Genomic DNA, 14941 nt, shown 5'->3' with positions numbered 1-14941 from the left:
TCTCTGATCTTCTGCAAAGCCGCAGTGTGCTTTGTTTGGTTTTGTTTATTGACATATCACCACAATACAACAACAAAAAAAAGATGCGGAGACCCTAGAACCATGATGGCAAACCTGTGGCACACGTAGCCATATCAGTGGGCATGCCAGCTCAGCTCTGGCATGCATGTGCATGCCAGCCAGCTGATTTTCGGGCCTTCTGGGCCCACCAGAAGTAGGGAAACAGGCTGTTTTCTGCCTCCAGAGGGTCTGAGGGGGTGGGGAAGGCCCGTTTTTCTTTCTCACCTGGCTCCAGATCCTCTCTATGCATCTGGGGAGGGCGAAAACAGCCTTCCCCATCCCCTCAGAGACCCACCGGGGGCCTGAAACAGCCCATTTCCCAACTCCCATTGGACAGGAAGTGACCTTTTTGCTGTCCCCAGCCTCCAGAGCCTACTGAAAACGGCCTACCTGGCCATCACGTGCCAGGAGTGGGGGGAGGGGAGGGGGGTTTGCTCATGCATGCGCTGGGCAGGGCGCATAGAATTATGGGTGTGGGCATGTGCACAAACCTCTCCCGCCTCCCCCTTCCTGGCACGCGATGGCAAAAAGGTTAGCCATCACTGCCCTAGCAAGTGTGCAGAGAAGAGCAACGATGGTAAAGGCTGGAGGCTAAATCGTACGATGGACAGTTGAGGGAACTAGATATGTCTAGTCTATCGAAGCACCAGAGGGCAGGACAAGAAAGAAGGGTGGGCGTTTGTTACAGAGAAACTCAAACTAGAAGTAGGGAGAAATTTCCTGACAGTGAGAACAATTGGAACTGCTTGCCTCTTGGGAGTTGTGGATGCTCCATCACTGGGAAATTTTCAAAAATAGATTCTGCAACCAATTGAGCGAAATGGTATAAGGTCTCCTGCCTTGAGCAGGGGGTTGGACTAGAGGACCTCCAAGGTCCCTTCCAGCTCTATGATTCTATATTCCATGTTTTACGTATAATGCAACCGATGAACCAATCTTTGGGTTCGGCACTGCTTCCTTTCATTAAATTCCATTTGAAACTGGCTATTCCAGTTCAAAAAAGATCTAGGAAACGATGTATATAACCTCTCCCCTCGCAGCCTCCATTTTAGACTATTCCCCATTTCTCTGAATTCATACATCCAAGCCAGACTCTTGTGAGCCATTCCGCTGGCTGCTTTCTTTCAACTGCCTCTTTCTCTGCCAGGAAAGTCAAGCTCTTAAGAGTGACAAAACATTCTCAGACTGCCACCTTACTGTTTGGTGGAGCAGCTACTAATTTTAGCTTGGAAAGCGTCCGTGTGGGGAAAGGGGGGAGAGTGGAAAAATGCCAGGGACCGTTAGCCAAGAGAGGTATCCGCCCCCACACTCCCTATTTAAAGGCACAACTAACTCCAGATTTCAATGAGGAGAAGGGAGAGGGGAGTCAAATAAAAACACAGACTGAAAACTTTGGGGCCAGGAGAGAGAGCAGGTGTGTATATACATATACATATATATATACGGCTAAGCAATTTTCTAATTAAAATATTAGCCGAATCCAACTGCAAACTTAGCTAGTATGAGAAAACGATGCCAACTGACCATGAAGAATGTGCGAAGCATAATATATGTCCCGCTGGAACCATAAACTTTTTTTAAAAAGTATGAAATTTATCATCATCATTGTAAGTGTTTTTGCACCAGACCTCCTATGCATAGGACCGCTAACCCTATATATATATATATATATATATATATATATATATATATATATATATATATATATATATATATATATATATATATATATATATATATATATATATATATATATATATATATATATATATATATATATGATATTTTAGAGACATCTAAGTAAATTTACCCACACAAATGTAGCAAATGCTTTCTTCTTTGTCTACTGAAAAATCCTACACCGAAGAAGTCCTTGGGTATCTTACAAAGAACATGCCTCTAAGTAGTAACCATGGGTAGTCTTCAGTGGTGGGTTTCAAAAATTTTTACTACCAGTTCTGTGGGTGTGGCTTGGTGGGCATGGCAGGGGAAGGATATTGTAAAATCTTCATTCCATCCCCACTCCAGGAGAAGGATACTGTAAAATCTCCATTCCCTCCCCAATTCAGGGGAAGGTTACTGCAAAACCCCCAATTCCTCCCCACTCCAGGGGAAGGATACTGTAAAATCTCCATTCCCACCCCACTCCAGAGGAAGGATCCTGTAAAATCTCCATTCCATCCCCAATCCAGGGGAGGGTTACTGCAAAATCCCCATTTCCTCCCAATCATCTGGGTCTCTGGAGGCAGAGAATAGATGGGGGCGGGGCCAGTCAGAATTTTTACTACCAGTTCTCCGAACTACTCAAAATTTCCGCTACCGGTTCTCCAGAACTGGTCAGAACCTGCTGAAACCCACCTCTGTTAGTCTTGTCTCAGCTATCACTCTGCTACTCTCTCTTTCAAATCCTGTCCTTGGAAAAGAGACCAATTCCTGATGAGAATCAAAGAACTCCCTTCACAAGAAAAAAAGGAAGAAAGGGGGGGAAAGACCACCCAGGATCTGATCCCCGATCACCTTAAAGGAGGGATACAAACGGAGGTGCAGCTCAGCAGAAGATACAAGTGATGCCATACCTTCAGTAGCACCACTTCTACAGCCCTCTCTTCTTTGGAAATCTCGCACAGGCTGTATCGTCTCTTGTGCCGCTCGTACATTTTGTCCAAGAAAAGGAGCAGCAGAGAAGAGCCAAGTCAACCATTCACTCCTAAGAGAGGATCAAGCGGTCCAGATAGCCTCTCCCGGATATCTTGGCCGAGGGTCCTTGTGCTTTGGAGCGATCCCTCTCTGAATTGCAAGAGTCCAGCCAGCTCGCTTCCCAGGAAGAAAACAGAGCCCAGCAGCACTCCAGCTGGTTGATTTAAAAAAAAAAACCTTCTTGGAACAGAGTGACTTGTATGGAAAGGAAGACCGGTAAGCAGGATGGAGACGCAGGAGATGGGTAGCCGTGCAAAAAAGTTGTTTATTTAAAAAAACAACAACAGAACAGCAAGTCTTCTTTGAAACTTCTCCCCGCTGAACGTTCTCAAGTCTCTCTGTGTTCTTTTTTTTTTTTAAGAGAAGAAGAGACTTTGCAACCAGAAAAAGAGAAGATGGGGAGAAACAGCCAAAGCCAGGATGTCTCAAACAGGCCCCACCAAAAGAAGAAAGAAAAGAAGACGAGACAAGACTAGCGCTCAAAAAGTTCCAATTCCAATAAAAACTGAGTTGGCAACTCAACTCGAAAAGAAAATGCAGCTGCCGAAGGATGAGATGGAGGGAAGAAGACCATCCGGTAAAAAAGGAAACAAAATAATAATTGTATTTTAAAAAATAAACAATAAACGGCTTGCCCAAATTGGATTTTCTAAGCTACTTCCCGAAGATGGTCGGTCTGTTCACCCAGCCTCAAAAGTATGGTCTTGAATCACTTTTGAAGAAAAGCCCAATGACAGGCAACTGCCAGGAGGAGATTGGGTGTGGGGGGGGGGAGAACGGGACGCTCCCTCCCCTCTTGACCCAAGATCGGACGTCACTGTTTTGCTCACTGCCCCAGAATTCTGTGAGAGCAGAAAATTTAATTGCAATTGTGGGAATATGATTCATCTCTTTGGAGAGAGAAGAGGTGGGAGGAGGCAGGGCAGCCTTCTTCTCCTCCTACGGCCCCGATTCATTTTCTCTTCCAAAAGGGGGAGAAACCAACCGCACCAGGAAAACTGCAGTTCTCCAAAAGGGGGATGGATGGATGCTGACTCTTGCACTGATCCTGGGAAGGACAACTTTTGAATATTTTAAGGGCAAGAATTCAGGCCCAGAGCTGTCTGAAATCTGCAGCACAGCCCTCTCTGGCTCAGAGCTTCTCAAAACACAGACAGGAACGGGGTGGGGGAGGGAAAGGAAGAGGCATATTCAGGACTCAATTCTGCTTTGAGCAGAGAAAAAGGAACAAAATGCTCGATTGACTTGTGCAAAGGAGAGGAAAAAGTGATTCCCCCCCCCTTTTTTTTTGTTCTTAGCCAAAGGGTTTTTTTTGTGGGGGGGAAAGAGTGGACCCCTCCCCTTCTCATCTTTACCTTCGCTTTGGCCAAAAACTCTCACTGACTGCCTCTCCTTCTCAATGGCTTATTCACATCGACCAAGGCTGGAGAACACACTGCCACACAGTTTCCTGTTTTTGAGATCATTGAGTCTTTTTCAGCCTCTGTTTCAGCCCAGGCTGGTCTTTCAAGAGATGAAATCTTCCTGTAGTTCCCCTTCCCCACCCCACCCCATGTGGTTTTAACCCTGATTCTTGGTTATAAGTGAAAGAAAAGAAAAGAAAAGAAAAGAAAAGAAAGAAAGAAAGAAAGAAAGAAAGAAAGAAAGAAAGAAAGGAGGGAGGGAGGGAGGAAGGAAGGAATAAAGGAAGGAAGGAAGGAAGGAAGAAAGGAAGGAAGGAAGGAAGGAGGAAAGGAGAGAAGAGAGCGGAAAGGGAGAGAGGAGAGGGAGGGAGGGAGAAAGATGATAGATAGATAGATAGATAGATAGATAGAGAGAGAGAGAGAGAGAGAGAGAGAGAGAGAGAGAGAGAGAGAGAGAGGTAGGTAGGTAGGTAAGTAGGTAAGTAGGTAGGTAGGTAGGTAGGCAGGCTGGCTGGCAGGCAGACAGGCTCTCTCTCTCCCTGAGCAGCCTAACAAATATTTCAATCTCCCTTGAGTGGTTGGTGCCGTGTGAGAATAAAGGACAAAATCTGCACTGGGGAAGCGGATATAAATATCACAACTATCCAGGTAAGGGATCCAGGGAACACAAGTCACACATTTTTCTCCCTATGTACAAAAGTGGTCAGTGAATCCTGGCCAACACACTTAGGTTTATTCCATTGAAGCGCTCTTATCATTATCCCTTTCCTTTAAAAAATATTCATTTCCCCCCACAGTTTCCCTTGTCTTGTGCTTCCCTGTAACATCTGCCTGGTTGCCATATACGTCTCCATAATATCTCCATGGCCGGAGACACTTCCACTTGGAGACCAGCAAAAAGTCTGGAATGGGGACCGAGGGTGACAGTTGAGAAGATTCATGTAAGGCAGCGGCCCTCAACCTTTTGGGTACCAGGGACCAAGTTTGATGGAGAAAGGATGGCAAGGAAAATGTCCTTGGCATCCTTTCCGCCCTACCTGTGTGCAGCTGATTGGTCACGCTGGGAAAACCAAAGCCGGATGTGATAGATCTTTGGCCTCATCCATTCCCTGAGCATTTCTGGTATTATTACGGTGGAAAAGATGGCAGAGTTTGATTAAGATGGAAAGCAAACGGAAGGATGCTCCATAATCTGATTTCAATAGGGGGTAAACGAGGGGAGGAGTGCCTTCTATCATGATAAAAAAAATATCTTGCGAAGGTTTGAAGGCCCCATGACGTGGAGGAAACATGTTAAAATTTTCTACATGAACTCCAAGCCCCTTAAAACCTTATAACAAGATAATTATCTAAGTTCCTCTGGACTAATTCTAGCATGCACACACACACAAAGCGGGGGAGGGGGAGAGGGAGGGAGGGAGAGAGGGGATAGAGAGACTGACTTGGAGAGTAATATGCAGCATTAGATATATTAGATGCAGAGAAAGCATGATCTGCTAATTATGGTTTCTGAGTGCTGTAAAAGCCAGATGCTCTAGGCAGGCACCAAACACAAATCTGGATAATTAAGCTGAATAATTATTATTTGGAGCTGAATAATTCCGTCAGTAAGAGCTGGACCGACCAGAAAGCTTACTACGTGGGATCTTACTAGAACACATTGCTAGGACTTCACATCTTAAGCACTGAAATGTAATTTGGAGGGCTCCATTGACAAGACTTTAATCAGTGATTGACCACAATACCATACTTCTTTAAACCATAGTTTGTTGGACCCCAAAGGAGCCTGGTTAACATGCAATGCAAAGCCATAAACCATGATTTTCCAAAGCACAATCATTGGATTCCTATTATAAAAAGTCTCTCCTTTGACCGAAACTTGATTACTGTAACCGCATCTGCACATTTTGGGGTAGTTTGTGGAAGTGGTTTCTCATTGCCTTATTCTGGAATTATTATTATTTTTTAAGTTCTGTCTAGCCTACAGTCTTAAGATGTCATACTGGTCACCCGTCTAAGTATTGAACTGGCTACAGCAAACCAGGCTTCAGAGGTTGTTAGGGAAGCACCAGATTAGGAAATACCACGAAACTTGTGTTACCTCAAGGGATGTAGGAGAGTATTACAATAGATTGAAACCAGTCGACCCACTTCTTCCCCCTTTTCCCGTGGGCAAAAGAGGGATGGAAGGGAAGACATAAGGACAGACTTGAAAAAAAATCTGCTATTACAGCCTGACCAGTGGTGGGTTCCTCCCGGTTTGGTCCGGTTCGGCCGAGCCGGTAGCGGTGATGATATGACGTCACCGAACCAGTTCTCCCCCCGCCCTCCCACCCCACGTTATTCTTACCTTTTATTTGGTCCCACCCCCAATCTATTGCTGCCTCCTGAGTCCCAGCTGATGACTATAGGGGAAAAAAACTGTTTAAACTCCTGCCCCGGGGCTTCAAAGGGCCGCCCCACAGCTGATCCGTGTTAAAAGCAAACAAATGAGTCAGGTCGTAAGTGCAAGGACTGATCGTAAGTGCGAGGACCTTCCAGAAATGACTCTGACCAGCTAGCCACGCCCACCTAGTCACATGACCTCCAAGCCACACCCACAAAATAAGCCACGCCCACAGAACCGGTAGTAAAAAAATTTAGAACCCACCCCTGAGCCTGACTCAAGGTCATTTTAGTTTTCCTGTGGAGTTGACCAGCTGATCTGGTTTGAAGACTCAACCCTGCTTGGCTTCTAAGAGTAGATAAAGCCATCCAAGTGTTGCCAGCTGGTGGAACATGTATATAAGCCCAAAACAGTTGTATTATGGTTCAGTAAAATCTGTGGATCTATACGTGGCTAGAAAATAGAAATCAAAACAAGAAATAAGAATGTAAATTGAAATTTGATTAATTGGCATCTAAGAGTATTAAATTCTGGTAGGGATAAAATATTGACTATGCTAATAAATAGGATGTAAGTATATATATAACAATTTAGTTTATAAGAATGCTCAATATGGTTACACGAGAGTAAGAGAATGATTAGGAAGATTGAATTCAAAAGTAAAGATAATTGTCGATGCAGAAAGTTGTAAAATGTTATATGATGTTGTTATTTATGTTTTGTATTTTACCGTTTGGTGTAGGTGTATGTTCTTTTTTTTTCTTTTTTCTTTTCTTTTTCCATTTCTTTTTCTTTTTTCATTTCTTTTTTTATCTTTTTCTATTATGTTTTTGGTTTTAAAAATGTAAAATATTAAATAAAAATTATTTTTTTAAAAAAAATTAGGATCTGACAATTCCGTCTAAAGGTTATATGGAGCTATCATGTTTATTTATTAGTCATTGGCTGGGTACAACACATCATATTCAGTCATAATGCAAATTGTTTGGTTTGGCTTTAGTAGTATTCATTCACTCATTCATTTATTTAATCATTATTCATTTATTCATTATACTTTTATACTATCCATCTACCCTAAAAAGTGACGCTGGGTGGCTTACAAATTATGAACGTAAAAACCAGTTAAAATATTGAAAGATTAAAAAAACACAGAATTAAAATATTATTAAGAACTATACTAAAGTTTAATTGTGAGAGCTAAGAACCAGATGGGATATATGAAGCCAGCTGTGATGATTTGCAACCCCCAGAGTGTATGGGGAGACATTTTCAACCTAATTTAATTTTTTACATATATAAGAGGTAGGGGATTAATTTTGCAGAATTGCTTCCCCTCTTTATAACTATAATATCAAGCCTAAACCAGTCCTCCACGACTGAGTAGCAAGATTCTCAGAGTCTTCTTTAACCAGATTTATTGAAATGGAAAAGGAAATGTAGTCATAGAAATCTTTGCCACTGGATACTTACTCTGCCACCCAATATATCTCTAAGGTTATTACAGCAGATCTTTTTTTCCTTCCAATCTTTTCTGCAGGCTCAGAATAGTCTATTAAGTCTGGTACTTTTCCTAATTCCTAGGACAGGGGTCTACAACCTTAAACACTCAAAGAGCCATTTGGACACGTTTCCCACAGAAAAGAAAACACCAGGAGCCACAAAACCCTTCTCGTGCCTGACTATTTCTTGAGCCGCCACAAAACTAGCATATGTAGTTGAATTAAATGTTCTGTTTTCTTCTGAAACTTTTCTTTTCTTGGATTTACCCATGGTTGGCCTACTGGGGGTTGAAAAGCTCAATAAATCGCGTGCCGGTGGGTGTCGCATATTGGCGGTTGTGACGCATATTTTGAGTGACAGGGAGCTGCAGCAGAGGGGTGAAAGAGCCACATGTGGCTCCAGAGCTGCAGGTTGCTGACCCCTGTCCTAGGAGAAGAACAGGCAGAGCCTGGGGTGAAGTCAAGAGAGGAATCAGCCTGGACTCATTACATTCCCACAAATGTTCTTAGTCAAACTTCTGTTGAATTCCATTAATTCTTATCTAGTGGCAATTTCATGCTGACTAAATTTGTTTTAGAATCATTAGAATTATTAGATTCTTGTGTAAACGCATGAGCAAGAAATCATCTTAACTGGAACTTAACATATAGCCCCGATTACTTCTGTCTGAGAGTCCTGGCCTCATCTTCTTTTAAATTCAGGCCTAGTTATAGCATTCAAAACCTAGCGTTAAGGTGAGATAAATTGAGTTTGACTCAATTTAGATGCTGAAGATTTATTCAGATTGGTTCTTGTCTTCTGCTGGGACCCCAAGGAACAAGGTCAGCCTCTTGACAAGGTCACACTAAGGGGTTTCTCAGTTTTTCCAAGAGATGGTCAGGGAGAGAAAGAGTCACTGAAGGAATGGAAACACTTAAAAATATTAAAAGAGAAGAGTTTACATTTATGCAGAAATGACTCAGTCATGATGCAAGAGTGGGGATAGATGAGTATAGCCCTAGATTATACAACAAACTGCATTTTAGTCTGATATATTAACCAAAGCTTATCATAGCCTAACAATTCCTTTCAGAGAAGTTGTTTTTAGTATATGTTACCGAATGAGTATCATCTTCCTGCTTTCAGTGCTTACAAAGATCTCATTGGTGCTCTTTGCTATATCCCTGCAACATGGGTAGAGCTTTCCAGAAAAAAATGGGGCTTATGAGGCATGTGGGACGTGGTGGCTCAGTGACTAAGACACTGAGCTTGTCGATTGAAAGGTCAGCAGTTCAGCGGTTCGAATCCCTAGTGCCGCATAATGGGGTGAGCTCCCGTTACTTGTCCCAGCTTCTGCCAACCTAGCAGTTCGAAAGCACGTAAAAAATGCAAGTAGAAATATAGGGGCCACCTTTGGTGGGAAGGTAACAGCATTCTGTGCGCCTTTGGAATTGAGTCATGGCGGCCACATGACCAGGGAGATGTCTTCGGACAGCGCTGGCTCTTTGGCTTTGAAATGGAGATGAGCACCGCCCCCTAGAGTCGGGAATGACTAGCACATATATGCGAGGGGAATCTTTACTTTTATGAGGCATACAATCTCCTGCTTGAGGCCTGAATACAAAGAAATTTACATCCCGATGGATTTATTAATGTGTTAATGCTCCAGTGATTCCATTCTACTTACAAGGTTCAGAAAGTCTCTGTCAAAATTCTGTATCTTTATGTTCACATTCGCCCTACTTACATTAATGGAGTTCTTCTCAACCTTGAGCCTCCCAGGTATACAGAGCAATTCCCATAATCCCAACTCATGTTGGGTAGAAATTTTGGGAACTACCATCCCTGAACCTTTCAAGAGCACAAATGTGGGGCAGATATTCATAGATAAACAGAATTGGAAGGGACCTTGTAGGTCATCTAGTCCAACTCCCCGCCCAAGCAGGAGATGCTACACCATCCCTAACAAATGCCAGTCCAATCTCCCCTTGAAAGCCTTCAGTGATGAAGCTCCCACAACTTCTGAAGGCAACTTCTGTTCCATTGGTTGATTGTTCTCACTATCAGAAAATTTCTCTTTATTTCTAAGTTGAATCTCTCCTTGATCAGTTTCCATCCATTATTCCTTGTCTGGCCTACACTTGGATTCTCTGAAATAAACAAAGATGGACAGGTTTACACTGTCCTTCAGTGCATGAACACAGACTTTACAAATTGACAATGCCACCTTCAATCTCTCAAAGCCAGGGAAAGACCCTAATTGAAATCCCAAAGAACCACTGCCAATGTAACAACTCAGTAAGCTTGCATGGTATAAAACAGGGGTCAGCAACCTGCGGCTCCGGAGCCACATGCGGCTTTTTGGGCCCTCTGCTGTGGTTGGCCCCACTCCTTGCCCTCCCCTCCCAGTCACTCCTCGCCTGGCCTGAGAAGGTAAGGGGATGGAGAAGCAGCCAGGGCAGAGACAGAAAGATACAGAGAGAGTGGGAGAGAGAGAGACATAGAGAGAGAGGGAGGGAGGGAAGAGAGATATGTCAAAAGGATTTTGTGGTTCCTGGTGTTTTTTAACAACTGGTTCTCTGCCCTAATGACCGGCTGGGTAGGTGTGGCTATGGGAGGTCATGTGACTGGTGGAAGTGAGTGACATCGAGTTGGTCATGCCCCACCCAGGTTTTGTGGCTCCCGGTGTTTTCTTTTCTGTGGGAAATGGATCCAAATGGCTCTTTGAGTATTTAAGGTTGCAGACCCCTGGTATAAAGCAACAATCTGTGCTGAAGTGCCATTGAATTGAGCTTTTGTATTCAATAGGAAGCCCTGGTGGTGCAGTGGAGAGAATGCAGTATTGCAGGCTAACTCTGCCAACTGCCAGCAGTTCGATCCTGACTGTCAGGCAGTTGTTTATGAAGAAGGTGACTGAAGAAGGTGACTGAGCCACGGTGGCGCAGGGGTTAGAATGTGGTACTGCAGGCTCCTTCTGCTGACTGCCAGCTGACTGCAATTTGGCAGATTGAATCTCACCAAACTCAAGTTTGACTCAGCCTTCCGTCCTTACAAGGTTGGCAAAATGAGGACTCAAGATTGTTGCGGGCAATATGCTTACTCTGTAAACTGCTTAGAAAGGGTTGTAAAAGCAACTGTGAAGTGGTATATAAGTCTAAGTGCTATTGCTATAGGGAGCCTACTAAATCCTTCTGTTGACTTCAACCAAAACTCTTGGAGATCTAGAGGTAACGGCACTACAGTGTGCTTCTCAGGAGGCATTGTACTTCTGAACAAGGAATACAGTATGTTTTCTCAGAAGCTACAAACTGTACTGGATATGCATCAAGACCTTTTCCATCAGCATGGTCTGAGGTTTTGCCCACAGCGGGACATGCCAAATTCCAAGCAACCCAACTTTCCAAACCACCTCTCCAAATTCCACCTCAGTTCTCCCGCTGTGCCTAAATACTCAAACCGAGGGACCCAGGGAGATATGCATTTAAATCAGAACACCTTTGGTTGAGTTCTGTATTTGCTTTCGTTTTTCAGGGGTTCAGCTAAACATCTTCACCATTAACAGCTGCTGCCTCAGCTTGTTCTGGGCAGGCCGCAGTTTTCTCATGCTATAAACAGTTGTGGTGAAAAATAGCCAAATTGGTTACACACACAATTCAACCCACTCTGTTTTGCTCAGGATTATATGGAGTCTCTAAATCATATATAGGTGGCCTTTTTCAGACAAATTCTTTTTCAACTCTGGGGCAAGGAAGATACGGCTCAGACCTTGTCTTGCTCAGGAAGATAAATCTATCTCAGCATCTACTTCTGTCCTACTATCGCAGCACCATTGAGAGTGTCCTGACATACGGCATTCTTGCATGGTATGGGAGCAGCTCTGTGGCCGACAAAAAAACTCTACAGAGAATCATTAAAACTGCCCAGAATATCATCGGACTCCAGCTACTAGCCCTGGACGACATCTTTGAATCTCACTGTTTGAGGAAGGTGCACGCATGCTTTCGGCACACAACAAGAAAAAGGCTAGCTATCACTGCTCTAGGACAAGTGAAGAGTCAAAACAATATCTATAAAGGAGAATATTTGTAGCTCAGGGTTGAAATGAAGGACCCTCGGTGCTCTCTGAGGTAAGTTTTTTTTTTTTAAATTTGATTTATATGCCGCCCTTCTCCGGAGACTCAGGGCGGCTTACAATGCGTTAAGCAATAGCCTTCATCCTTTTGTATATTTATACAAAGTCAGCTTATTGCCCCCACAATCTGGGTCCTCAAGTTGTTTTCTTGTGGACGTTTCATGACCCAAACTAGGTAACCTCATCAGTGCTAGACAGAGGAAGGGTCAAGAGGAACATTTTGTATCTGTTTTGAAGAAGCTGTATTTCGTCGATTTGTTTGGGTCCATTTCTGTGGACCTGCTCCGTTACATTAAGCCACGATTTGTTTAATCACATGTGTAGGAGTAAAAAACCGCAATTCTCAGCCCAGCATTATTTTGGGGACTCGGCAATGCTCAAAAATTGCTGGAGGACATTTGGTGGAAGATGGGACTTCTTGTTCTTCTTTTTTTTTTTCAGAGAAACCTGGGGATATGAAGGACTCCAAAAAACCCGACATCAACATCGCCTGCTGAAGAGATGCTTCCAAACTGCTTCATTAAAAACATCTGGAAGAGCTGTGTGCTTTCCAGAGCTTTTGGTGATGTGAACCAGCTATTCATTTCCAAACCAAAGTCTGGGGCTGCAGATTTTTAAGGCACACCCCTCCCCCTGATTTTCTTTTTTTTCCCACCCAAACTGTGCTGTGGCTGTTCCATCCCTGCCCTCCCCCCCTCCTCCTTGCCTTCCCCTTCCACTCGCTGACCTTTTTTTTTTAACGACAAGGAAATCGTAAAGTCGCGCAGAAAACAGAGAGCCCCTTTGATATCTGTTTCGCATTAGGCTAGCCACATTGTTATGAAAGCTTGAAAAATGATGCAATCTGGAGAAATACTGTGGCACTCTCATGGCCAGAGCTGCGCAGCGGCTCAAGACAGCAAACAGATTTGTGAAGAAAAAGGCAGGGCAGCTTGAAAACTGGCTAAGCTTTTCCAACCATAATCCAATTTGAAATCAGGAGATATGCTCGGAGCTGTTAGCCCCCACCGGCCCAGAGTTAGAATCCTCTTTTAGTAAACAAGGCCCCATGATCAAGTCATGGTTTATTGACTAGGCCACCACCACCTGAGCAAACACAACACACACAAAGATACAATTAAGACCATCGCATTTTGCATAACCCAGCTGGAAGAGAACCGGAAGGACAGCAGGCCTCTCTCTGGTCCTCCAGTCCCAACACATTTGCAACTCATAGCAAATTTGAAAGAAGGAAACTCTCACTGTTGGGTCAACAGGGAGATCTGCATCAGCTACCAGGGCAAGCAAACCACAAGGATCTTGTAACGATGCTAAAGCATCACTTCAGAGAAATCTCATTTGTGATTTTCACGTGGGTACCCTAAGCTGCAAACTACAGCTGGTCCTTGACTTATGACCACAATTGAGCCAAAAATTTCTGTTGCTAAGCATGACAGGTGTTAAAGTGAGTTTTGCCCTGTTTTACAACTTTTCCTGCCACAGTTGTTCAGTGAATCACTGCAGATAAGTGAATCTGGCTTCCCCCATTGGCTTTGCTGGTCAAAAGGCAGCAAAAGATGATACCATGAACCCAGGAGTCTGCAATGGTCATAAATAAAAATAAATAAAAGTTTATTGTCATTGTATGTGTTTACACAGTATACCCATACGACGAAATTCACGTAACACCCAGAGACCAGACCCAACTCACATGACAATCCCCAAACACACTTCCACCCACCAAAAATTCCTCACCCCTAAAACCACCCAAGCATCCACACAACTGACTAAGTAATGTTGTCCAAAAACTCACTGATGGTGGCCCTTTAGTTCATTGTTGAGTGTAATTATAGCTCTGGGATAAAAACTATTCAAAAATACATCCCAGTTGCCAAGTGTCTTAATTTTTGGTGACCATGGAGTGCTGCAATGGTCGTAAATGTGAAAAACGGTCATAAGTCACCTATTTTCAGTGCTGTCGTAATTTCAAACAGTCACTAAATGAATGACCGTAAGCTTATTAGTAACCTTGACTATCATTAAATGTTGTATCTTTTTATCCTTGATGAATGTATTTTATTTTCCTTATGTACACTGAGAGTATATACACCTAAAACAAATTCCTTGTGTGTCCAATCACACTTGGCCACTAAAGAATTATATTCTATTCTATTACCTTCCCACCGAAGTGGTACCTATTTATCTACTCGCATTTGCATGCTTTCGAACTGCTAGGTGGGCAGGAACTGAAGTAAGTAATGGGAGCTCATCCCGTCACGCAGCACTCGGGTCTCGAACCCGGGCTGTCAGCTTTCCAACTGACAAGCTCAGCATCTTTAACCACTGAGCCATCATGTCTCCCTCATCCCCAACTTAGCACTCTTAACAGTCATGCTGGCTATGGATGGCAGGCGCTCCAATCTCACAGATGGAGAACAGGAGGCTAGTAAAAGCTGACCTAGGCAATAGCTAGTAGACTGAACCATAAATCAATATAGTTGATTTATGGACAGTTAATGGACAGTTTCCACTTGTCCATTAAATAGAGTTCAGGGGCATGCTTTTCTGTTAAGAACAAAACGGCTACTGATGCAATGTAGATGCCATCTAGTGGCAGATACTATTCATTCACAGAACAAAGTAGAGTCGAGATTTTTCATTCAGAATAGAGCTCTTCTAGTCCAATCCTCTGCTCAAGCAGAAGAACCTATACCATTTCAGACAAGTGGTTGTCCAGCCTCTTCTTAAAAGCCTCCAGTGATGGAGCACCCACAATTTCTAAAGGCAAGCTGTTCCACTGGTTGA

General features: G+C 43.5%; 1 protein-coding gene across 23 annotated transcripts in view; it reads right to left on the bottom strand.

The window, feature by feature from the left end:
- AKAP13 (A-kinase anchoring protein 13) overlaps positions 1 to 14941 on the bottom strand; it is a 278974-nt gene that overhangs the window by 88392 nt on the left and 175641 nt on the right. Inside the window, exon 1 of one of the 23 annotated variants that reach the window (XM_087878347.1) lies at positions 2637 to 3593. The exons of 21 other annotated variants lie outside the window; for them this stretch is intronic. In XM_087878347.1, the coding sequence (XP_087734473.1) occupies positions 2637 to 2717 (81 nt within the window). In that variant the 5' untranslated portion in view covers positions 2718 to 3593. Of the gene's footprint in view, positions 1 to 2636; positions 3594 to 14941 lie in introns of those variants that run through there. One more of the 23 variants, XM_087878348.1, reaches the window with a different exon arrangement.

Source organism: Pantherophis guttatus, chromosome 13 (assembly GCF_059756535.1).
Source record: "Pantherophis guttatus breed Tessera chromosome 13, ASM5975653v1, whole genome shotgun sequence".
In the NCBI taxonomy this organism is placed as follows: Eukaryota; Metazoa; Chordata; class Lepidosauria; order Squamata; family Colubridae; genus Pantherophis; species Pantherophis guttatus.
The sequence above is the reverse complement of the archived record's forward strand: the minus strand, read 5'-3'. Positions and strand labels throughout refer to the sequence as shown.